Here is a 25,431-nt window from a genome sequence, read left to right on the forward strand (position 1 = left end):
GGGCAGAATGTATTGTCTCCCAAGTTCAGCGACTGTGCGGTATGCCGGCCAAACTCTTTTTATAGAGGCAATCACAAGTCATGGTTTTTACCTTGTAAGTAATTGCCGGTATCCTGCTCGGCTGCCGAATTCGAGCAGCATTACATTCTGCCCAGGGAGAGAAGGTGTCAGGAAGAGAAAAGGGGTAGTGCCAGGTTGAGGGGGGGGGGGGTAGAGAGAGGGAAAGGTGGGGAGAAGAGACATAAGGAAATAGAGACTAGGGGCAGAGAGAAGGAGAAGGATGGGGAGTGAGAAAGAGGGGGCAAGAGAAAAAAGAGTGCATGGGACCGAGAAAAAGAAAAAAGAGAGGGGGGAGGGTAAAGACACAGGGGAGTGTGAGAGAAGGGGAGACGAAAAGAGAGAGAGAAGGGGAGACAGAGAGAGAGAGAGAGAAGGGGAGACTGAAAGAGAGAGAGAGAAGGGGACACGGAGAGAAGGGGAGATGGAAAGAAGATGAGACGGAGAGAGGGAAAGAGAGAGGGAGATGGAGAGAGGGAGATGGAGAGAGGGAAAGAGAGAGAGAGGGAGATGGAGAGAGGAAAAGAGAGAGGGAGATGGAGAGAAGGAAAGAGAGAGAGAGAGAGGGAGATGGAGAGGGAAAGAGAGAGGGAGATGGAAAGAGGAAAAGAGAGAGAGGGAAAGAGAGAGAGGGAAAGAGAGAGAGGGAGACGGAGAGAGGGAGACGGAGAGAGGGAAAGAGAGAGATTGAGACGAATAGAGGGAAAGAGAGAGAGGGGGAGACGTAGAGAGGAAAAGAGAGAGAGAGGGAGATGGTGAGAGGGAAAGAGAGAGAGGGAGATGGAGAGAGGGAAAGAGAGAGAGAGACGGAAAAAGGGAGAGAGAGAGAGACGGAAAGAGAGTAATAGAGAGAGAGAGAGGAGATAAGGGGAAAGAGGGAGGGAGAGAGAGGGAGGGAGAGAGGGGGAGAGAGAGGGAGGGGGAGAGAGAGGGAGGGAGGGGGAGTAAGAGAGGGAGGGAGGGGGAGAGAGGGAGGGGGAGAGAGAGGGGGGAGAGGGGGAGAGAGGGAGGGAGGGAGAGAGAGGGAGAGAGAGAGAGGGAGAGAGAGGGAGAAAGAGGGAGAGAGGGAGGGAGGGAGAGAGGGAGGGAGGGAGGGAGAGAGGGAGGGAGGGAGGGAGAGAGGGAGGGAGGGAGAGAAAGGGAGAGAGGGGGGGGGGAGTTTAGTAAAGTTCAGTTACCTCCAGGCTCCAGCAGCGCTGAGTCTCCAGGGCCTCCCCTCCCACCTGGTATGCAGGGCCAGGCCTCCCCTTCTACCGGATCTCCGGGGATGGGTCTCCCATTAGGTGCACAGGTGCCGGGCCTCCTTGCTGCCGTGCCCGTACTCCAGCAGCTTTCTTCATGCGCGTGTCAGCGCGTGTCAAAACACCGTAGCAGCAATACAGACAGCGCTACTGCGCTAGCAGCAGGTTTAGTTCACACGCCGGGGCTGGTCACTAGGTTGTGACGTGGAGCCCCGGCAACAGTACTAGAGAGGGAGAAGGAAAGGGGAGGGGAGAGCCTGAATCAACTGGCCCTCCTCCTCCTTCAATGTAATGTGCAACCCGCCGCCACCGTGTCCACTCCGGGTAGTTAGTACAAATTCAAGAGGGTGCAGGGGGCTTGCTGGGTCCTCGGGCCCCCCCAACCCGCCGGGCCCCGTAGCAGCTGCACCCCCTGCACCCTCTATAGTTACGCCACTGGTTGAAGTGCCACAGGGGGCAGTAGGGTACAATGTAAATGGCTGCATGCTACCTTTCTAATGCTACAGGCATTAATGTGAGGTTCCGAAGCACCGTCTCTCTGCTTCAGTCTTCTCTATCTATCTATCTATCTATCTATCTAGGGGGTGGTGCTCCTGTGTGTGCACCTACCACCAGTCTCGGGGTGCAGATGACTTTGAACCTTTTTTGTGACTTTGTAGTTCCCGGCCAAGTCCACAAAGAACTGTCACCCTAGTATGTGGTCCTTTTGTGATTGCTTGCACCTATTTCTCCCTCTCTCAATGGGTGGCACCTATACAATGATTTATTGTACTTGCCTTTAAATCTATTGTCTATGTGTAATGATAAATTAAAGCCATAGAGGGGCCTACACTGGTGCACAAGTCATTTCTCCTTCATCCACTAGGTGTCACTGGAGTTACAGTGGGTAATAGAAGGGCGATTACAGGGAGCTTGGGCACTTCAAATTAAAATAAGTGTGACTAACTCCTCCCCTTCTACTTCCCCTCCTAGGAGGTCTTAGATTGTGCCTTTCACACTCACCACTAAGATGCTAATACAAGTGCAATTCAACCTTGACCTTACATAACCCTAATGATCCACATTCGGCGTAATAACATTGTTGTCCTCTTTATGTAGCCATCATACATTCAGCAAGGAGAAGTACACGTCCATTACTATATAGTCTGTGTTTCAAGAGCAGCCTTATTTCAGTCATAGACTCCATATAGGCACTAGACACAAGGATAGAACCTAAACCTTGATTTTATTCCTTGCAACTTTTAAGGGGCTATTTAGAACCCATTTCCCTTTTGCCAGGTAACTAACATTGCTATAGTCACTGTTCACAGTGAAAAAGACAATGGGTCAGATGCACCAAGCTTGAAAAAGTGATAAAGTGGAGAATGACGAACAACCAGCCAATCAGCTCCTAGCTGCCATGTTACAGGATGGTTTTCAAAAAGGTGCTGATTGGCTGGCTGTTGATCACTCTCCACTCTATCACTATCATGTATTGCAACTATTTTAGCACATGGAAGAGTGGTCAACGGAGGTTCCCATAAAGGTCATCAGAGTATTTTTAGCAAGGAAGAGCTTAAGTGGCACTCAGATCAGTGGCAGAACTTGTGGGTGCACAAATATAATTTAGCCCCCCCCCTCTTCCACCCCAACCTAAGTTCACAATACCTAATTGATGGTTCAGGCAGCAGTGGGCCTCTTAGTTGTCAGGGGCCCCAGTGCACTGCCCCTGCTGCACCAATGGTAGTTCTTCCTCTGACTTAGATGATGCCTCATAATTGTATCTTGGGTGCATAGTAAGTTGCTGATGTAGCTAATCAGAATTCAGCAATGTATGCGCTGGACATGACAGTCAAGCGGATCCAAACTTGACCTCACAAAGTCAATCTTGATGAAATTGAAGCATCACATTACAAAACAGAGGAGAAAGGGAAATGCTTTGTAGGATCATGTATTTTATTTTCATAAACATATTTCCTTTGTCTTACACAGAGAGTCTGGCAGTGCCGAACTCCAACACAAGGCCCCAGACACCATCACAGACTGGAATGCAGGGGCCGTATGTATGGGCCCCAGTGGGTTTGGACTCTCTCCTTCTACATCCCTTCGGGTTTTTCAGCCATTCTTTGTAGATCTCACCCTCCCATATTCTGTGGTGCGAGGAGAGACATTCACCCTCAAAGCCTCTGTCTTTAACTACCTGAAGCAATGTATAAAGGTAAAGGAAGTGACTGTGGCTATAATCTCGCATTCATACACATGTTTTCTGAAGCATTTGGTATACAGTACTGTAACTTTATTGTGTGGTCAGTATACCCAGGAACTTTATATAAGATAAACTACTTGAGATAAATGTTTCAATTATGTATTAGAAAATATTTTCCACATTTAAGAGTTTTGGAGTTCTTAAAGAATTTAATAAAAGAGGCAATTGAAGAGTTTCTACTCTTCAATGACCCCCAACAAACTAATGCAATAAACTTCTGGTGTGCTTTGAAAGCTGTTCTAAGGGGTAAAATAATCCAAACCGTTGCGATATTAAAAAAAAAACAAGTCAAAAGGAAATGGAAGACTTAGAAGGTAAAATTAAGAAATTAGAAAAGGAACATAAGTTACATCCCCTTAATGAACAAACTTTAAAAGAACTGAATAAACTAAGAGAGGATCTAGAAACAATAATTATTAAACAAATCAATAGAGAGACAGATGCATTTAAGCAAATATATTATATAGAGGGGAATAAAGCATCTCGATTATTGGTTAAAAGGATCAAAGGCATAAAATATAGGAATGCGGTTTAAAGTTTATACAACGAAAAGGGGACAAAGATAAAAAATCCAGCAGAAATCCCAAATATCTTTGCAGATTATTTGAAACATTTATACAATTTAAAGGAAGACGGTAACACGGCACAACCTACATCAGAAGAAATAGTCGCCTTTTTAAGTAAAATTAACTTTCCTTTTTTACAGGTACCACTCTTAGTCTAATTTTTCATAATCATTTTTTTCTTAATCAATTCTCACATTTCTTCATATTTCATTAATTCATATTAATCAATTTTTTTAGCGCTCTTTTCAATTAATTCAAGTAAAATAAACCTCCCAAAGATCAACCAAGCAAGATTAGATAAGCTTTACGAGCCATGGAGACTACAAGAAGTAATTGAAGCAATAAAAACCTTAAAAATATATAAAGCCCCTGGCCCAGATGGCTATATAAATAACTTTTATATCTCATACCAAAAGGAGATTGCTCCAATATTACTTCAGGTATTTCAAGAAGGAAGTCAGAAAGGAAAATTCGCAGAAGAAATGTTAGAAGCTCGAATAGTTCAGATAGGCAAGGAAGGTAAAGATTTTGCACTCCTAAATAGCAATATAAAAATATATGCTAAAATGATAGTAAATAGATTAACACCAAATCTGACGGAACTAATTAAAGCCGAACAGACAGGATTTATACCAAACAGACAAGGACCGCATAATGTCCGCAAAGCATTAGATATTTTGAGAAATGCGACATTAAGGGGAGTTCCGCTAATGGCCCTATCGCTAGATGGGGAGAAAGCCTTTGACCAGCTACATTGGACTTATATGGAAAAAGTGCTTCAAAAGTCTGGAATTAGAGACAGCTGCCTGAGAGCTATTATGGCACTCTATAAGGGGCCTTCGGCGCATGTATCATGCAACGGATTTGTCTCAGACAAGTTCAATATTACAAATGGAACAAGACAGGGATGTCCCCTGTCCCCATTAATGTATGTACTGGCGATAGAGCCATTGGCGGAATACATCAGACAAAACATAAGAGTAACGGGCCCAATTATTGACAAGACTCAGAATAAAATCTTATTATATGCTGATGACGTCCTACTTCTTTTAACAGACCCAAAAAACTCAGCTATAGAGGTATTAAAAATCCTGGATAAATTCTCAAAAGTTTCTTATTATAAACTAAATAGAAGTAAAACGGAGGCGATAACAATAAATGTTAATAACTCGGATCTGTTGGCACTGAAATCAGAGTTCAAATTTAGCTGGAAAGCCACATCTCTTAAATACTTGGGGATCCAATTAGTCACAAATGATAAAGAAGTAATAGACTGCAATTACGGACCTTTATTACACCACATAAACCAAAAGATAAATGACTGGATGAGGACAGAATTATCTTTACTTGGTAGGATTGCAGTAGTTAAAATGTTTTTACTGCCCAAAATCCTTTACCTTTTTAGAGCAATACAAAGATGGCTCCCTAAGTACTGGTTATATAGATTTAATATGATATTTAATAAGTTTATATGGTGTAATAAAAAAGCCAGAATCCCCCAAAAATACCTGATGCTACCTAAAAATAAAGGGGGCTTCACCCTCCCGAGTCTAGAAGACTACCAATTAGCGGCTCTATTAGACCAGATAAGCCATTGGAAAGGATATACAAGCGAAGTAATGGAGGTAGGAGCGCAACACAGAGAGATAGGGAACATCCCGTTGAAAGATATAATTTGGTTTCCCCCTACCTTCTTGGAGCCATATAAGCCCTATTAAGATCAATAGAAGTGGTGTTAAAAGCATGGTATAAATTCCTGGGTCAAATTAATAAACTGGGAGCTCCGATTGGACACTTACCCATTGACTCCATAGCTAAAAGTATACCAAATTTAAACCTAAATAGCTGGAAGAATAAAGGAATCAATACGCTATCTGACTTATTTTATAACAAACAATTAATGTCCTTTACACAACTTAAAGAAACATTTGGGGTTTTCAACACCGATTTCCATAAATATTTACAATTAAGACACTGGATGCAATATAATATCTTCCAGTCTAGAGAGAAGGAGCTACTCCCAAGAGAGATGGTGACCCAAATATTGGGGGCACGAAAGAGAGGGGGAACCTCCCTCTGGTACAAAACTTTAATGAAAGGGAAAGAGGCAGAGAAAACTACCTGGCAAATTAAATGGGAACAGGAGCTAAGTTTCTCCCTAGAGCTGAAACAGTGGGACCAATTATTTTGAATGGTGCACCAAATGTCAAAAGCAGCTATACACAGAGAAAGATATCTTAAACTATTCTATCATGCATATTACACACCAGTCAAGATACATAAAATATTCAGGGAACAAACTGACGTGTGCTGGAGGTGCTCCATGGAAAGAGGAGACCTCATACACATCTTTTGGTCCTGTAAGAAATTAGAAGGATTCTGGAGAGACATCGAAAATTTTATATTTGAGGTAGTGGGGATAAGACTCCAGCTAAATGCTCCAATGGTCCTCTTACATATAGGAATCTTTAATCTTGACCTACCAAGGAGGTACCTGATAAACCAAATCCTTAGCACTATTATCACAGCTATAGCCCAGTTATGGAAACAAGAACAGCCTCCGTCCTCGCAGACGGTTATAAACAAAATAAAGTTTAATTTTAAGATGGAAACCCTAAACAGACCAGGAAACTCCAAGATACGTAAGCTATGGAAGGAATAGGAGAACTTCCAGAAAATAATATAACATCAGATAAACACAGATAAAACAGATAAAGAGTAAGAGAAATTAGACACTAGGAATACTAAGGAGTCCTACTTAACTCCCGCCTCGTTCTCTTTTTCCCCTGCAATATAGAGATAAAGCTAGAGATATGTATAGAACTGATTATACTCATCAATTAAATGTGATTTGACTGTCGTAAAATGTAAGTCTTGTATGTATTGTCTTGTCTAAAATGTATATAAGGGAGAATATATCCCTATTGTATGTAATGATGTTTTGAAAACTGAAATAAAATAAAAAAGAGTTCGGAGTTCTTAAAATACTATTTTTAGAAAATTAAGCATTTTCTACTCAATGAATTGATGATTAATAGCAAACTCCATTGGCCAATCAGACCTAAGCATCTGTTATATTGACAGGTTCAGATCACCCTGCAGCCTACGCTGGAATTAGAGCAGACGCCGTGTGCAGACTGTCAGTACAGCAGCTGCTTGTGTGCTGATCAAAGCAAAACCTTTCACTGGAACCTGAAAGCCTCTAAACTGGGTAAGATGATGCCAGAGACCAAGGTGCCACTGCCCGTATTGTTGGATTCATGTTCAGCTAGTAGAGCATCCTGGGAGTCATGCAGAGCCACATTTAATGTTTGATATAAGTCCACCCGAGATTGCGCAAGGGCAATTGATTCACAGTAAGGGCCTGGATGTTGCCTGTTCTCAGTAAGCCAAGTGTGCATTAGCTGGGACCTGTAATGTCTCATTATAAAGTATTTAGAAATAACAAACACACCTACAGTATGTACATTGAAGCTTATGGCTTCTTTTGTTCTACTTTTTTTGTTTTCTAATTTCTTCACTTTCTATTTTTTTCCCAGCAATCTAGTGGTTAAAATAAAAGATCCCTCTCTGGACAACGCTAGAATAGCCCTTGTGATTTATCACTTTAAATATGGATTCATTGTTTTTTAGGTACTTGTGTACTTTCATGGCTCCCACGATTTGCATCGTACAGGGAAAAATCGCATCGCATGCGATCTGATGCGATGCGATGTAATTTTTCACTGAAATTATGGACATGAGTTGACATCATGTAAAATGCACCCCAAACGACCTTTTCATACCCCCACTATCCACGTCGGCGTGGAGTTGAGAAAAGAAAGTGTGGCGAGCGCAGCGAGCCACGGAGCCCGAAGCGTGGAGAGCGCAGCGAGCCCCGAGAGGGGACACGGATAACTGTGAAGCCCGCGAGGGGACACGGATACCTGTGAAGGTATCCGCATCCCCTCACGTGGCTCGCTGCGCTCGCCTTGCTTCGGGCTCGGTGGCTCGCTGCGCTCGCCACACTTTCTATTCTCAACTCCACGCCGATGTGGATAGTGGGGGTATGAAAAGGTCATAGGACGCTTACCACCGCCCCTCGCGGGCTCGCTGCGCTCGCCACGCTTCGGGTTGGCGTTGATACAGTGTGAAAAATGACATTTGGGGTGCATTTTACATGATGTCAACTCATGTCCATAATTTCTGTGAAAAATGACATCCGATCGCATGCGATCTCATGCGATCGCATGCGATCTCATGCGATCGTATGCGATTTTATAAAATGCACAAAAACACGGGAAAATCGCATCGCATGCCACTACATATGGCATGCGATGGCATGCGATGGGAGCCGTGAAAGTACACAAGTACCGTTTTTTATTATGTCTCAGAGGGGTTTTCCAAGTCCCAGGGGGAGATGTATCAAAGCTTGGAGAGAGACAAAAGGGGTCTATTTACTTACCTTTGATGGAGATAAAGTGGACTGAGACAATGTACCAGCCAATCACTTCCTAAATGTACCAGCCAATCACTGTCATGTCACTACAGCCGGTGACATGACAGTTAGGAGCTGATTGGCTGGGACTTTATCTCAGCCCACTTTGTCTCTATTACAGGCTTAGTAAACATACCCCCAGTTACAAATCAATCAGCTCCTAACCAGAGGTGTATTTATATCTCATGAGGTTCTAAGCAAGAAACCGTTATGGGGCCCCCCTTTCTCAAACAGTCCATAGCACTTTATGCTGTCATCACCACGCACCTTGGCTCCGCCTATTTTATGTGCGTCTCCTTCCCTCGCATATTCATGAAGAAGCAGCAGCGGTTCAGTATACCTCCCAACATTTTTATTTTGCTGATCAGGACCCTCTGCAGCGCACAGGAAAGGAAGCATGGTATCTGTTAAAAAGGACGTGGCCTCACTGGAATGTCATGGCCACAAACCACTCCCCTTTTCCCATCACTATGGGGGCATGGCCAGTGCACTGTGAGCTGCTGGCCATGATACTAGCCTAGCCCCTTTGTTTTACTGAATAGATGCTGTCCAGAGCAACAACAGGCAGGGGGTCTTCAAATACCCCCCACACACACACACACACACACACACACACAAGCAGCGGGACACTGCTGGCCATGGGTGAGACACGGGACAGTCCCAAGAAAATGAGACTGCCCTGTGAAAATCGGGACAGATAGGAGGTATGGTTCAGGTCCTAACAGAGCAAGTTGGAAGTTGGCACATAGAGGGGAGAGCAGCAGAGACAGGAGAGAGATGCAAAGAAAGAGGAGAGAGAGACGGAAAGACAGGAGAGGGAGGGGGAGGAGCAGTGGTGCAAGTAGGAAAAAGGTCTTAGTGGTACTGTGCCGCGAAAAATGGGCGTGGTCAGGGGTGTGACCAGGGGCGTGGTCATATGACACTAGGGGGAGTGGCTGGAATATTGCACGCCAAAGGCACACGGCCAAAGTTTACACAGTAATGCCTGTTACGCGTCACACACCCAATACATATGACCCATACCATAATGCCCGTTACACATTATTCCCCACACCATAATGCTCATTACACCGCACAACTGATGCCCATTACTAATAGGCCCACACAGTGCCAGATATGCCCCCACAGTGCCCCAGTGCCAGATATATGCCCCCACAATGCCACACATATGCCCCCAGTGCCAGATATGCCCCCACAGTGCCACACATATGCCCCCAGTGCCAGATATTCCCCCACAGTGCCACACATATGCCCACAGTGCCACCCATATGCCTCCAGTGCCAGATATGCCCCCACAGTGCCACACATATGCCCCCAGTGCCACATATGCCCCCACAGTGCCACACATATGCCCCCAGTGCCACATATGCCCCCACAGTGCCACACATATGCCCCCAGTGCCACATATGCCCCCACAGTGCCACACATATGCCCCCAGTGCCACATATGCCCCCAGTGCCACACATATGCCCCCAGTGCCACACATATGCCCCCACAGTGCCCCACATATGCCCCCAGTGCCAGATATATGCCCCCACAGTGCCACACATATGCCCCCAGTGCCAGATATGCCCCCAGTGCCAGATATAATATGCCCCCACAGTGCCACACATAAATGCCCCCACAGCAGCACAACTCACCAGTGCTGGCTGTGTCCGGGGCAGTCAGGTCCTCTCCCCCCTATAGTCCCCCGCTGTTCTGCTTCCTGAATCCCTGGGGAGGGGAGGGAAGGGAGCGCATCTCCCGACTCTTCTGCCTATCTCGCGGGCTGGCTCCTGATTGGCTGCCAGCCCGCGAGCGCTGATTGGCTGTCGCCTGACAGCCTGGTCTGAGTGACACAGGGAGGGGAGGGAGAGAAGCGCAATGCGCTCCCCTCCCCTCCGCTCCGAAAGCAATCAGCTGTGGCGGGGCGGCGAAAACCACGCCCCCCGCCACTTACATATGCGCGCATGCGCATTAAACACTTGGGGCAGATTTGTTATGGCGGTACGGGGTACCGGCAGTATTTCTTTTAATGGTACGCCGTACCACCCCGTACCGCCATACTTGCAGCGCTGGGGAGGAGAGAGAGAGGCCGAAGCAGGAGAGTGATAGAGATGAAGTCAAAATGTATCATATAGTCCCAGCTTGAGAGCTCTGTCAAATTGTCATGAAGTTATAATGCAGTAGCGGCCCAGACCAACCCACCCCACCTCCGGACAGCACAATAGCGGCCCATTTCTCCGGCAGGCCAGCACATTTGCGAGGCATGACTAATCCCCCCTCCCTTCTTCAACAACATAGCAGGAAATATGTCCCATTCATACTGCCCCTTCCACCCTCCCCCCATCCATCAGCAACATAATGGCCATTTGTGGTGCATGACTAACGCCCCAGTCACTTTTAAACTGTGCTCATTATTTAAATGATGTGTTATGTAGTCTTTACCCCAAATCCAGGAGAGGTAAATATCACTGTGAGGACGGAGGCTGTGGACACAAAAGACCTTTGTGAAAATGAGATCCCTGTTGTCCCTAAGCAAGGCAGCACTGACACAGTAGTGAAGCCCTTACTCGTACAGGTCAGTATGTGGATATACAGCAATGCTCGCTTCCTAATGAACAAAATCCTGTATTCTTATTGGCAGTGGCGGCTTCTACGTTGGTGTAGGAGGGGAACTGCCACTGCCCACAATGCTGTCACCTCTCTGCTGTCACTGCTTCTGGTCCCACTGGGGTCACAGGACCGGCGCAGGCACAATAGCTTCCTTGGTACTGCACATGCGCTGGCTCTCGGCTTCTATGCTCTGCTTCGGCAGCAGCCCAAAGAAGCTATAATATGGTCCTGATGCCTGTACAATGCAGATGACAGGCACTGGGACTGACTCATGCGCAGACCCCAGATTCTATGGGCTGCAGTTGTAGCAGCCCATAGATGCATCCTGGAAGGAGGGAACACCTCCAAATGGGACTGCATTGGGTGACTGGCAGGTAAGATTTAGAATATGTTTACTTTACTTTAATTATTCAGAGCACAGTGGTGGATTTTACCTGGAGGGGCTGTAGATCTGCAATCCATAGGTAAAAACTGCCACTGCTTACAGGGATCTATTCATCATAGTCCCCTGATAATTAAGCATCCAACTAACTGTGAGCTATGGCAGTGGATACTTAAATACAAGAGCAAGTCAGTATTTCTCTGGTGCGGGGAGTGCAGCGATGGGTGCCGGGTCCCCATCAGGCCCCTCCAACAGGTCCAGGCCAGGGTAAATAGTACCCACTCCCCCCCCCCTGTACCATGGTCAATCGTGTAAGTGTGAGACCTGAGCTGATCTGTGCGCATGGCCGCTGGGCAGTAGAGGAGGAAGGATCTGCCCAGATTCCTCTTTGCAATTCAAGTCCCTTTTCTCATAGGACGGAGCAGACGATACTTGTTTCCTAGCATGGCGCCCACTACTCTATTAGCGTACAGGGCTATTCTGCGTAAAGATATCGCATCGCATTTCATGGCGTGTAAAATGCTGTACGATGTGTATTAACACTGTGTTACTGTGCAGATGTGAGAGTGGGTTGGGTTATGTGGGTAAATATAGACCCTAGTGTTACAGATGGGCCAGCCTGCGGGAAACAGAGAGCGGGAACGGCAGAGAGTGAAATCGCATAGCACGCATCGTATGTCATATGCGATGCGATTTCACTACGCTTGCGTACGTAGAAAATCTGGGCACCGTGCTAGGAAACAAGTACCGAGCAGGCTATGGGAATTAACACAGGCAAACTCCGAAGTGGAACATTTTCTTGCCCATTAAGGATGAATAGGATTCTGAAGCCATAAAACTACACACCACGCTGACATGTTCGCTTGGATAGTACTGTATATGCTAAGTGTATGCCATCCTCAGCCATGCAAATGCAGAAGGAGGCATATTATCACATACAACCTCCTTCAAGTCATATACAATACGAGTATGAGAATTCTCACAATGAAAAATGATGATAAAACTGTATTTAAAAAAGGATAATTTCCAGCTAGCAATCGATGTTGGGGCAAAAGTGGATATTTTTGGTCCAAATCAACACCAGGATATATATAATTACCATATATTGTGGATGACCTTATTAGGAATGAATTTTCAGAGTCCTGGAGATTCCCAGTGGAGGATTCCCGAATGTCACACAATTGGTGAGATGATAAAAGAGGCAGTCCTTAAGGTACGGCTGATACCAGATGTAATGGCTGCAGGTTTTGGGGGATCCAAGATGGTATTACAACAAAACTGGTCCGGGTGTGATGTCCTCTGGAATTCCAAGGTCTTTAGATGGAAATGGGTGTGAGATGGATGGCTCTCCAATAAAGTGCTAGGGCAGGATGCAGTGGCTCAACGCGTTTCGGCGTGTTCACACGCCTTCATCAGGAGCTGGTTGAAGGCGTGTGAACACGCCGAAAAGCGTTAAGCCACTGCATCCTGCCCTAGCATTTTATTGGAGAGCCATCCATCTCACACCCATTTCCATCTAAAGACCTTGGAATTCCAGAGGACATCACACCCGGACCAGTTTTGTTGTAATACCATCTTGGATCCCCCGAAACCTGCAGCCATTACATCTGGTATCAGCAGTACCTTAAGGACTGCCTCTTTCATCATTTCACCAATTGTGTGACATTCGGGAATCCTCCACTGGGAAATCTCCGGGACTCTGAAAATCCTTTCCTAATAAGGTCATCCACAATATATGGTAATTATATACCCTGGTGTTGATTTGGACCAAAAATATCCACTTTTGCCCCATCATCGATTACTAGCTGGAAATTATCCTTTTTTAAATACAGTTTTATCATCATTTTTCATTGTGAGAATTCTCATACGCAATGTGTTGTATATGATTTGTATTACATCTCTTTTAGTATTGTAATAAATGTATTTAGTAAAAACCCGAGCGCTGTATCATAATCCCCATTTTTCTGGTTTCTCATATTAGCATAAGGTAGTCAATCAGGCTTCCGCAGCTATCTGTAACCACAGCCGCTCTTCATGTGACTCAGAATCAGCTGTAATCTGTAACGTCTTGCAGAAAGCACTGGTACAGTAACATTACATTCCATCTTCATGTGTTCTCTCTCCTGCATGTGTTGGTGATCATAGCCCGGAGGTGTCCTGGAGGAGAAAGCTCACAGCAATCTGCTCTGCATCAAAGAGGGAGAAGGTGATAACTGGATGATAGAGACAACTGTGTGGTGATGATGATGATGATGATGAAAATTATTAATATCATTACTATAATTGTATTTATTATTGATTAATAAATATGTATATTACTCTACTTAACAGTCACTTTCTTTGTCATAATGCACATAAGCAGAGTCAAATGCAGAACTAAGTTAAAACGAGGGCTGAATAAGCCCAAGTGCAGTTAAGAGACTGTGAATTGGGCTGTGTAAATAAAGTTGAGTGATAGAGACAGGGCATAGAAGGAGGGGTTAATCCCGGGCGGGAAGCCCCCACCAATGGGGGGCAAAGGGGGTTGCACCCCAGGTCAGGGGTATATAGGTTCTAGTTGCAAGGGGATGCGCCCTCTTTGATTTTTGATCTGCAGGGATCAGCGTCACAGAGAAAGATAAGTGCAGCTTTGCAGCGTCTTACCTTAGTGTTGAACAATGTCTGGTAGGCCCAGAAGGAATGCCCCACCGCCGCGCTGGCTGGCGGACGCCGCGCGCCCGCTCAGCCATGTCCCTGGGCGTGGGGATGTGAGTGGTCGCTCAGTGGTGTCAGTAGCTGGTGGCGGTGGGTCGCGGCCTGTATCACCCGCCGCTCATGGTAGTGGCGGGTCGGGCGCAAGGACCCCCCCTCCTGCTCCCTCCGCAGGTGATGTCCATCCTCCGGGACCCGAGGGCGTCATGGCGGCGGGTGGCGGGGATGCCGGCTCTGCTGGGAGGGCGGCCGCGGCCTTCAGAGACGGAGAGCCGGGGGGCGCGTCATCTGTCCCCTCGCGCTCCCCAGGCTCTCTCATGCGAGGCGACGACGGCGGCAGTCAGGCGGCTTCCCCCTCGCGTCATACAGCCGGGAGGGAGGAGAGTGTCAGTGGGGACGGAGACCGCGGAGCTCCCTGCGCGGTCTCGGTGCCTCAGTCGGGAGACAGGGGGACGGCAGCTCCCCCTGCTGACTCCCTGGGGAATAGCCGCAGTATAGGGGCAGAAGCGCCATCTGCTGGGCAAGCAGCAGAGGCGCAGGCACAGGAGACAGAGCAGGCAGGAACGGAGGCCAGGGATGCAGGCTCACAGGGTGCCAGCAACCAAGCTGGTTATGTGGAAGGGGGGGAGGGTCGCCCGGGCAGGGGGCCCAGCCCCATGATGGTCATCACAGGTGGCCCCACACCGGGGCAATACAATGAAGCAAGGCCCAGGCTATGGCGTATGCAAGCGCCATTGGCGGGAGGGCATTATGGGCACGGTGCAGCCCACCCACCGGCCGGGGAGCTGTTTTATGAGGACCAGGGTCGGGGAACAGGCTTTCAGCCTCCCCAGGGAAGTTTTGCACCAGGTTTAAGGGGTTATGGGACCCAAAATCAGCACAACTATGCGACAGGCCCACAATTTAACAGGGCCCAGGGAGGTCCAACCCATTTCTTACCTCAGCAATTCATGGGACAGCAAGGGCAGGGGCAATGGCCCATGCAGTACCAAACATTTGGGAGTTACGGCGGGCCTCAGTTCCCGTACTGGGGTTCCGGGCCCGGCCACTCTTTCAATGTAGGCATGCCAGCATACAACCCTTACATCCAACAAGGGGGATATGGTTTCCCGGGATATCAAATGCAGCCGTACGGGGGCTGGGCGCCGCCGCCAAGGGGCCATTTCGCGGGGAACCCTGATAGTCACTTTAGGCAAAGGGAGGTTGCGGCAGATATGCATAGGTCTAGCGCTTGCGGGCCAGCATTGCAGGCAGACTTAGGGACAGCGGGAGTTGGCGAACTGGCTTCGGCTTCACCCAGTCGCGCAGTTATTGACGCCCCTTCTATTTCAGCCTCCGAAACACGTCCAACTTCACCGATGCCGTCCTTGGGGTCGAGGTCTCGTGAGAGGTCAGCACACACAGCAACACGGTCGACTCTAGGGGAAAACGCATCAGCTGTCCAGACATCCAAGAAAGCGGGAGAATCCTCGGCCGCAAAAGAAACACCTGCGAGCGAATCAGTGGTTGAAGTTGACGAGAACACGTCGCAAGAGGGAGATGGTGAAGAGGAAGGGTCGTCTTCGGGTGAGTCAGGGTCTTCAGCATCGTCAGGGGGTAGTGATGATTCAAGCTCTACAAAACGCCCGCGCAAGCTAGCGAAGCTAGTCGCGAAGCAAGTGGCAAAGGAGGTGCAGGGAAAAAAGCGTAAGAGGAAACGTAGCACACCAGCAGCGCCAGCGGATACTGGGGCATCACACTGCTCTAATACGGCGGTAGCTCGAGGGCTCAGGAAGGGAGTTAGGGAAAAAATCCGAAAAGGGAAATTTATCGATTTCTTTACCATAACAACAGAAATGAAGAAAGAATTCGATAAAGCAAAGAAGGCTACGCCCAACGGCGAAGCCGCCTTCAAGGGCTTCCATAATTGGTTAAGGGGATTTCTGGCCTTCTCATCATGTTACTTAACGCTCAGACCCACTGAATATTTGAACGTGATTAGGTATTTGCATCTCATAAACGAGACTTTTATGAGTTATAAGGGCCCGGCGTGGAGGGAATATGATGAGAAGTTCAGGCTATGTCACGAGGGCACCCCCATCATGCCCATGGGCTCAAAACATGTTGAGATCTGGTGGGAGGTTATAGGGAAAAGCCAACCCATGACAGAACCCGCCGGGAAGAAGTCCTTTCAAGGGGGAAAAGCATCGGGGAAATCCGGGGGGAAAGGGCGTTGTTTCGCTTACAACGACGGAAAATGTGACAGAGGGGCCAAGTGCCGTTTTAAGCACGAATGTAAGATTTGTGGAGCAGGCCACCCTGCCAAATCCTGCAAAGGGGGTAGTAAGGCGGGGGACACTGGAGAGGGAGCGTCTAGCTCTAAGTAAGGCAGAATCACCCATAGTCATACAACAGTTGGCTATTTATTTAAAAGAGTACCCCAATAAGTTCGATGCAGAGTTTTTGTTGGAGGGTTTCGTTCATGGTTTCCCATTACCCATCCCAAAAAATTTTTACACATCCACAAATAAGAATTTAAAGTCAGCCAGGGAATTGCCGGAGGTGGTTAGGGACAAGGTGCTAACTGAGGTCAAGCTGGGCAGGATGGAGGGACCATTTGAGGTACTCCCTATACAGGACCTGTGCATATCACCGCTGGGTGTGGTGCCCAAAAAGACGCCAGGCAAATTTCGCCTGATACAGCACCTGTCCCACCCACCCGGTAATTCTGTTAACGATGCCATTCCGGAGGAATTGGCAAGCGTTCGATACCAGTTATTCGATGAAGTTCTTAGTTTGGTTAAGAGTTTTGGCCCAGGGGCCCTTATGGCCAAGTTGGACATAGAATCTGCTTTTAGGCTGCTTCCACTACACCCAGAATCGTTCAGATTTATGGGTTTTAAGCTGCAAGGGGCCTATTACATAGATAAATGTCTCCCCATGGGCTGTTCGATATCTTGCTCATTTTTTGAAAAATTTAGTACGTTTCTTCAGTGGTGCATCCAGAGGGAGGCTGGCTCCAGAGGGGTGGCCCACTATCTGGATGATTTCCTCATAGCAGGACCAGCAGGTCGAGCAGAATGCGGGGAGACATTACAAGTCGCGTTACGAGTTTTCAGTTCTTTAGGAGTTCCTATAGCCCACGACAAAACAGAGGGACCAGTAACGGTCCTGTCGTACTTGGGTATCGAAATTGATACCGGGAAAGGTTGCTGTAGGCTGCCAGCGGACAAGGTCCACAAGTTGCGGGAGCTGATAGATGACTGCGGGGCCAGAAAGAGGGTCCAGCTACGAACTGTTCAGTCCCTACTGGGTTCTTTAAATTTTGCCTGTAGGGTGATACCCATGGGCAGGGTTTTCTGCAGGAAATTGGAAAGGGCCACAGCGGGGGTCAGGGACCCACACCACACAATCCGCTTGGGAAAGGAAATCAAGGATGATTTGAGGACATGGTCCGAATTCTTGGTTAACTTTAACAGGCGCCTAATGTGGCAGTCTGATGCGGCTTCAAACTGGGACTTGCAGCTCTTTACAGACGCTGCGGGATCATCTGGTTTTGGTGCCTTCTTTCAGGGGGAATGGTGCTGCGAGAAGTGGCCACAATCCTGGATTGACAGAGGGTTTACAGTAAACATGTTATTACTGGAACTCTTCCCCATTATAGTCGCAGTGGAGCTATGGGCTGGCCAACTAGCAAACAGAAACATAATCTTCTGGTGCGATAATTTAGGGGTTGTTCACGCAGTAAACAATCAAAGGGCAACATCACCGGAAGCATTGAGATTGCTGAGGCACCTTGTCCTTGTTTGTTTAAAGAACAATATCAATTTCAGGGCTGAGCACGTACCAGGGGTGGACAATGAAGTGGCAGATGCGTTATCAAGATTTCAGTTCACCAGATTCCGCGGCCTAGCTCCAACAGCAGCCGAGACCGGCCTAAGTTGTCCAAATTCTGTCTGGCAGGTGATAGAGCCGGCATGACAGAATTGGCATTTCGGTCATTGGCGCCAGCGACTCGTAGGGCATACGAAAAAGCCTGGGAGGATTGGTGTAGATACCAGCAGCTGCCGGAGGCTAGGGGTAAGTCTGTTGACGACTGCCTCCTGGCTTTCGTGTGGGGCAATTACAATAGTGGCAGGTCCAAGTCGGCTATGGCGGCGACATTGGCGGGAATAGCTTTTCATTGCCGTTTATTCAACATGCCAGACCCAACGAAGTCTTTTATTCTTAGTAAAGCGATGAAGGGTTGGTCTAGGGTACAGCCAGTTCAACCAGATAATAGACGCCCCTTGGACGAGGCGAAGTTGGTAGAGCTATTGCAGGGGTTAGCATCGGTGGCAGAAAATGACTCGGAGCTGGCACTTTTTAGGGTGGCTTACGCCTGGGCTTTCCACGACGCATTTAGGGTTAGTGAGCTAACAGCGCGCAATAAGAAAGTACACTCGGGCATACTTTGGGAGGATGTGGTGGTTGGCAAGGAACAGGTGCTATGCAAGCTGAAGAGGTCTAAGACAGACCAGCAAGGCAGGGGCACCTGGATTACGCTAAGACCACACCTAGTGAAGAGTATTTGCCCAGTTACTCTAGCGGGCGAGTATGTAGCAGTAAGACAAGGTGCGGCCGCACAATTCTTAGCGCACGCAGACGGATCGCCGCTAACGAAGTTTCAATTCGCTGCAGTAATGAAAAAGGGCCTAGCGGCGATAGGGCTAAGACCTGAGGATTTCGGAACGCATTCGTTCAGGATTGGCGCAGCCACGTCAGCAGCAGTGGCGGGCTTGCCACAGAGCGCAATCAAGGCCGTGGGCAGGTGGAAATCCAATAGTTTTAAGAAATACGTTAGAGTTGAAATGCTTTAGTTATAGAATATAAGTGTAAGTTAACTATAAGTCAAGTATAGCATGCGCCTGTTGCGCGGGTCCAAAAACGTCTCGTTTACAAACGGTTGGGGAATGGCTAGCGTTCCGCAATCGTCGGTGTGGAGTGAATTTTTTATTTTTCCTCTAAGAGGTGCTTAATTCAATCTGGCCCCAAACTTAGAAGCCCTCTAGAGGTTTTTGAGTTTTTCACCTCCACTTGGACCTCAGTCAAAACCCGTTAATTGTTACTATAGAGCATAAGTATAGATACTAATCATTAGGTTTTGCTTTCTTTTCAGCCCTTCCCCTTCCCCTTGGCCCCACGGGGGTAATTTGGTTTGTAGGTCACTCATACGTTTTCTGGGCAGAAAGAAACACCCTAGCCAGAACATCGCCAGTGTTAGCAAAGGCAAAATCAGTGAGATGGTTAGGTGTTAGAGGCATGTTGTGGAAGGACTTATTGGGGTTTTTGGAAAAGAAAAGTAACGGTTTTGTCAAGCCAGATACCCTAGTTATACATCTGGGAGGCAACGACCTGGCTAAAACTACAGGCATTGCTCTAAGGATAAAAATGGAGAAAGATCTGATGGTTTTGTTAAGTAAGTGGAGTGGCTTGAAGCTGGTATGGTCGGACATAATACCACGTTTTTCGTGGAGAGGCGCCAAAAACCCCGTAGCAATTGAGAAGGCTAGGAAAAAGTTGAATCACGCTTTGACCAGGTTTGTCTTAAGGCAAGGGGGAGTGGCAGTTAGGCACCCGAACATTGTGAAAGAGAAACCAGGCATGTACAGGCCAGATGGAGTGCACCTATCAGAGGAGGGCATGGCGAATTTTCTGGGTGATATTTTTAAACAGTTATATTAGTTGGTGTCGTTATTGTAGGGTATGGCGGTGCATTGGTACTAGGTGCACAGGGCAGTAGAGAGTACCATTGCTGTGGCGGGACAGCACCCTCGACCAGGATTCTAGAAGGGTGTCAGGTGGTCCCTGCGTGGTATTACCCCTCTCCTTGCCAGGAGGGCGGACGGGCCTCGACTCAGCGCGGTGGGGCGACGAACATTTAGGCGGATATGTTCGCGTCAGGCCTTAGAGGCGGGGGGATGTCCACGCAGGGCGGGCTGTGCCTTTGGTAAGGGGTGTGTAGGAATTTGGGAACGACCTGGTCGTTGCCCGGGGCAACACCCCTGAACGGTCTCTGGTCTCAGGTGCCTGGTCTTTGCCATCCCCTTTATCGGGGGTCATACCAGTTCTTAAATAAATAAGTATGACAGTTTAATCTAAGCTATTGGTGTCGCGTCTTTATTTTAGATAAGTGTCTACGTGTGAAGTTATTTCTAGGCCGTTATGTAGTTATAAGAATACAAGCAACATATTCACTAGGCTACTTAGTTAAAACGAGGGCTGAATAAGCCCAAGTGCAGTTAAGAGACTGTGAATTGGGCTGTGTAAATAAAGTTGAGTGATAGAGACAGGGCATAGAAGGAGGGGTTAATCCCGGGCGGGAAGCCCCCACCAATGGGGGGCAAAGGGGGTTGCACCCCAGGTCAGGGGTATATAGGTTCTAGTTGCAAGGGGATGCGCCCTCTTTGATTTTTGATCCCCACCCTCCCTTCCCTTTCTTCTAAAGGCTCCGCCTCACAAAAATTTGATTCAATTGGCTAATATATTTTAAAATTGGCGGGACAGCACCCTCGACCAGGATTCTAGAAGGGTGTCAGGTGGTCCCTGCGTGGTATTACCCCTCTCCTTGCCAGGAGGGCGGACGGGCCTCGACTCAGCGCGGTGGGGCGACGAACATTTAGGCGGATATGTTCGCGTCAGGCCTTAGAGGCGGGGGGATGTCCACGCAGGGCGGGCTGTGCCTTTGGTAAGGGGTGTGTAGGAATTTGGGAACGACCTGGTCGTTGCCCGGGGCAACACCCCTGAACGGTCTCTGGTCTCAGGTGCCTGGTCTTTGCCATCCCCTTTATCGGGGGTCATACCAGTTCTTAAATAAATAAGTATGACAGTTTAATCTAAGCTATTGGTGTCGCGTCTTTATTTTAGATAAGTGTCTACGTGTGAAGTTATTTCTAGGCCGTTATGTAGTTATAAGAATACAAGCAACATATTCACTAGGCTACTTAGTTAAAACGAGGGCTGAATAAGCCCAAGTGCAGTTAAGAGACTGTGAATTGGGCTGTGTAAATAAAGTTGAGTGATAGAGACAGGGCATAGAAGGAGGGGTTAATCCCGGGCGGGAAGCCCCCACCAATGGGGGGCAAAGGGGGTTGCACCCCAGGTCAGGGGTATATAGGTTCTAGTTGCAAGGGGATGCGCCCTCTTTGATTTTTGATCCCCACCCTCCCTTCCCTTTCTTCTAAAGGCTCCGCCTCACAAAAATTTGATTCAATTGGCTAATATATTTTAAAATTGGCGGGACAGCACCCTCGACCAGGATTCTAGAAGGGTGTCAGGTGGTCCCTGCGTGGTATTACCCCTCTCCTTGCCAGGAGGGCGGACGGGCCTCGACTCAGCGCGGTGGGGCGACGAACATTTAGGCGGATATGTTCGCGTCAGGCCTTAGAGGCGGGGGGATGTCCACGCAGGGCGGGCTGTGCCTTTGGTAAGGGGTGTGTAGGAATTTGGGAACGACCTGGTCGTTGCCCGGGGCAACACCCCTGAACGGTCTCTGGTCTCAGGTGCCTGGTCTTTGCCATCCCCTTTATCGGGGGTCATACCAGTTCTTAAATAAATAAGTATGACAGTTTAATCTAAGCTATTGGTGTCGCGTCTTTATTTTAGATAAGTGTCTACGTGTGAAGTTATTTCTAGGCCGTTATGTAGTTATAAGAATACAAGCAACATATTCACTAGGCTACTTAATTGCCTCTGAACAATGTGTGATGTTGGCCGCATGTAGATGGACCTAGATCAACTGTAGGTGTGCAACAAGGACGTGCAGTCAGGGGAGGCAGTGCTTCCCCTGTAATTTTGTTTAAAATAATAAAAGAATATATTTATGACACATATTCTGTGTCATAAGTATTTTATTCATATTATTTTAGTAATTTGTGACATTTAAATTAGTTTGGGAGGCACCGATCATTGTGCCTCCCGAACACGTGTAAGGGGATAAATTCAGTTATATAAATTTGTTTAATTTTCTTTTTTATAGAAGATGTAAAAAAAAAAACAGCATCTAAATCAATGTCTTGCTTACACGTCAGTGCTTTTTATTTAATGTAATGTGAACCAATTGTCTTGTCTCTAGAGCATGCTAAGGTAGAGGAGATCTCTCTGATAGTCCCGGAAAACACTCTGGAGGATTCGGAAAGAGCCCATATCACAGTATTAGGTAACATTTGTTTTATTATCTACATCCAGACTCCTCTGCTTAGCAATGACCAGAAAATCCCAGTGATTGCACCCAGACCTCCAGTATGAGGATGTACCGTACATGCTTTTGTTTACACATGCTCATCAGCGTGGTCGGGATGGGCAAAATCAACCGTAGTTTTTCAGTAAATGTTAATCCGGGTTCTAGACCCGGATTAGACCCTGGTTTTTTGACTTTATGAAATATATCTTCTACAAGACGCACACAGGCCCACCTACAGCACTGGATATAACCAGGTTCTTATGTAAAAATTCAGATCCATTTTTATCAATCACAAATGTTCAGCTCTAATACTAGGATGAGAATTTGTTTCTGTAATATGATGTATGTATACTCTATAATTTTAGTTCAATAACATTCTACCCTGTAGACTCCAGATCAAATAAGAAAGTTTATAATCTTGGTTGGCTGTTAGAAATTGCCTGGACTATTTTCTATTAGTTGTATTCTAGAGACTAGATACAATACTATGGGGCAGATTTATTAAGCTTGGAGTAGAGATAAACTGGAGATAAAGCAGAGAAAAGGTAAAAGGAGATAAAGCACCAGCCAATCAGCTGTGTTTGAAAAAGACAGTTGGGAGTTGATTGGCTGGTGCTTTATCTCCTTTTACCTTTTCTCCGCTTTATCTCCAGTTTATCTCTTCTCCAAGCTTAATAAATCTGCCCCTATACCTTTGTATTAGAGCATTCAGAGTTAATGCGGAGTATAATGCACCAGTGATTTATAGTAGAGATGTGCAGACTCGGATTCCAGAGATCCGAGCCCCCACGAACGTCATCATTCCGAGCCCGGTTCCGAGCAGCGCTCAGAGATTCCCACCTGACTCGGGTCCGTCCGCGTGGTCAGAACGTCATCTCCCGGTGCCAGATTTTGCGAGCCTTTAAATAGCGGCTGCTGCGCCCGCCATCTTCACTCCAATCTAGTAGTGGTTTGGGAGAGGGTGTGTTGGTGCTGCTGCTGGGGCTTAAACTTGAGCTTAACCTTGAACGCAATATTTTTTATTCCCTGGGTCTCTCAGTGCTGCTGTGTAGTCTAACTGTGTACTTGTAGTACTACTGTCTCCTCTGTGTGGTCTACCTCTGGTGTGCTGTGCTGTAATTATTTTATTCGCTGGGGCTGTCTCCCTCAGTGCTGCTGTGTACTCTGTTCTCCTCTCTGCTTAGGGTGGGCTCTCCCTAGCAAGGAGGACAGTCTAACTGTGTACTTGTAGTACTACTGTCTCCTCTGTGCTGGGGCCTACCTCTGGTGCTGCGCTGTAATATTATATATTATATTAATAATTAATTATATTATATATATAGTCCACTGGTGCTGCCTGCACTGAATCTGCCAGTATTATTTAGATACTCAGTCCACTGTTGCCACTGGCAGTGCTACTGCCTACCTAGTGTACCTACCTAGTACATACTAGGCTGCTATATCTAATTTAATTAAAAAATAATACTTGTGCTGTGTGGGACTGTAAAAAATAATTCCATGCTGCTGGTGCACTGACGTGTGCCACTGAGTGCCACTGAGTGCCAAGCAGTACCTAATAATAAAATGAATTATTATAAATTCTGCTGGTGCACTGCATAAAGCTACTGGTGATGTGTAACTACCTTTTGTGTTGACCACTGGCAGTGCTACTGCCTACCTACCTAGTAGTTTATTTTCTCTACCTACTAGGCTGCTATATTATTAATACTTAATTAATTGAATTATATATAGTCCACTGGTGCTGCCTGCACTGAATACTGTGAATAGAGGTTGCCAGTATTATTTACTCAGTCCACTGTTGCCACTGCCAGTGTTACTGCCTACCTAGTGTACCTACCTAGTACATACTAGGCTGATATATATAATTTAATTAAAAAATAATACTTGTGCTGCGTGGGACTGTAAAAAATAAATCCATGCTGCTCTTGCATTGACGTGTGCCACTGCCAAGCAGTACCTAATAATGAAATTAGTTATTATAAATTCTGCTGTGCACATACTAGTATTGCTGACGTATCTACCTGTCTTGTGCCTAGTACTGTCTTATCTACCTGTCTGGTGCCTAGTACTGCCGTATCTACCTATCTGGTCTGGGGCCCACTGCCTAATACTGCCGTATCTACCGTCTGTTTTGGGGCTCACTGCCTAATACTGCCGTATCTACCTGTCTGGTGCCTAGTATTGCCGTATCTTCCGCTGCAGTGCCACTCTTACACGAGTCATGTGTTTGTGCCGCACACTTGTGTGGCTTAGCATAGTTATCCAGCTACCTCGGTGCAACCTTTTGCCCTAAAAACAATATTGTGAGGTGTGATGTGTTCAGAATAGGCTGGAAATGAGTGGAAATGAATGTTATTGAGGTTAATTTAGCGTAGGAGCAGAAAAAAAAATTTCTACGATTTTAGCAGTTTTTATGCTTTTTAAAAAAAAAAAATCAGAACCCAAAACCCAGAAAATCCAAACACAAAACACTTAGGAGGTGTTTTGCCAAAACCCATTAAAACCCAAAACCTCAAGGAAATCAGAACCCAAAACCCAAAACCCGAAAAGTGGCCGGTGCTCATCCTTAATTTATAGATGAGAGGATTGTTACAGCTTTTGGGCAATGCAGGAGAAGCCTATCACAGAGTGGGAGCGAGAGAAACATGGGGACCGACAGATCCAGTATTCATTCTTAGGCGTGGTCTCCTGAAAGGCCAAAAAAGCTATTGAAGTATTTCTTATGGAAGGGCAAATGCCTGAAGCTGTTACTCAACAGAGAGATTCTGCACCAAAATTGTTGTAAACCTCCAATAATCATAGAACGTCTTTATAGATCATGACATCCAAAAGTTATTCTTCCTACAGTATATTTGATAATGTCTCCGTGCGTATGGCACCAGGTGAAGGCGATAAGTGGTCTACTGCGTACTATCGCCCACAGTGAGAGACAGGGCTTGCACGTCTATTCTGATAGATCGCAGGGTCTTGCCTATAA

At 47.0% G+C, this 25,431-nt stretch overlaps 1 protein-coding gene across 2 annotated transcripts in view; it reads left to right on the forward strand.

Annotated features, from left to right (window-relative positions):
* LOC146009245 (alpha-2-macroglobulin-like) overlaps positions 1–25,431 on the forward strand; it is a 144,116-nt gene that overhangs the window by 64,523 nt on the left and 54,162 nt on the right. The window contains exons 19-24 of one of the 2 annotated variants that reach the window (XM_083149411.1): positions 3,270–3,495; positions 7,194–7,320; positions 11,025–11,146; positions 13,709–13,769; positions 15,587–15,820; positions 22,347–22,430. In XM_083149411.1, coding sequence (XP_083005537.1) covers positions 3,270–3,495; positions 7,194–7,320; positions 11,025–11,146; positions 13,709–13,769; positions 15,587–15,820; positions 22,347–22,430 — 854 coding nt within the window. The remainder of the gene's footprint in view (positions 1–3,269; positions 3,496–7,193; positions 7,321–11,024; positions 11,147–13,708; positions 13,770–15,586; positions 15,821–22,346; positions 22,431–25,431) is intronic. The other variant, XM_083149412.1, reaches the window with a different exon arrangement.

This window comes from Crinia signifera, chromosome 6, assembly GCF_055691185.1.
Source record: "Crinia signifera chromosome 6, ASM5569118v1, whole genome shotgun sequence".
NCBI lineage: Eukaryota > Metazoa > Chordata > Amphibia > Anura > Myobatrachidae > Crinia > Crinia signifera.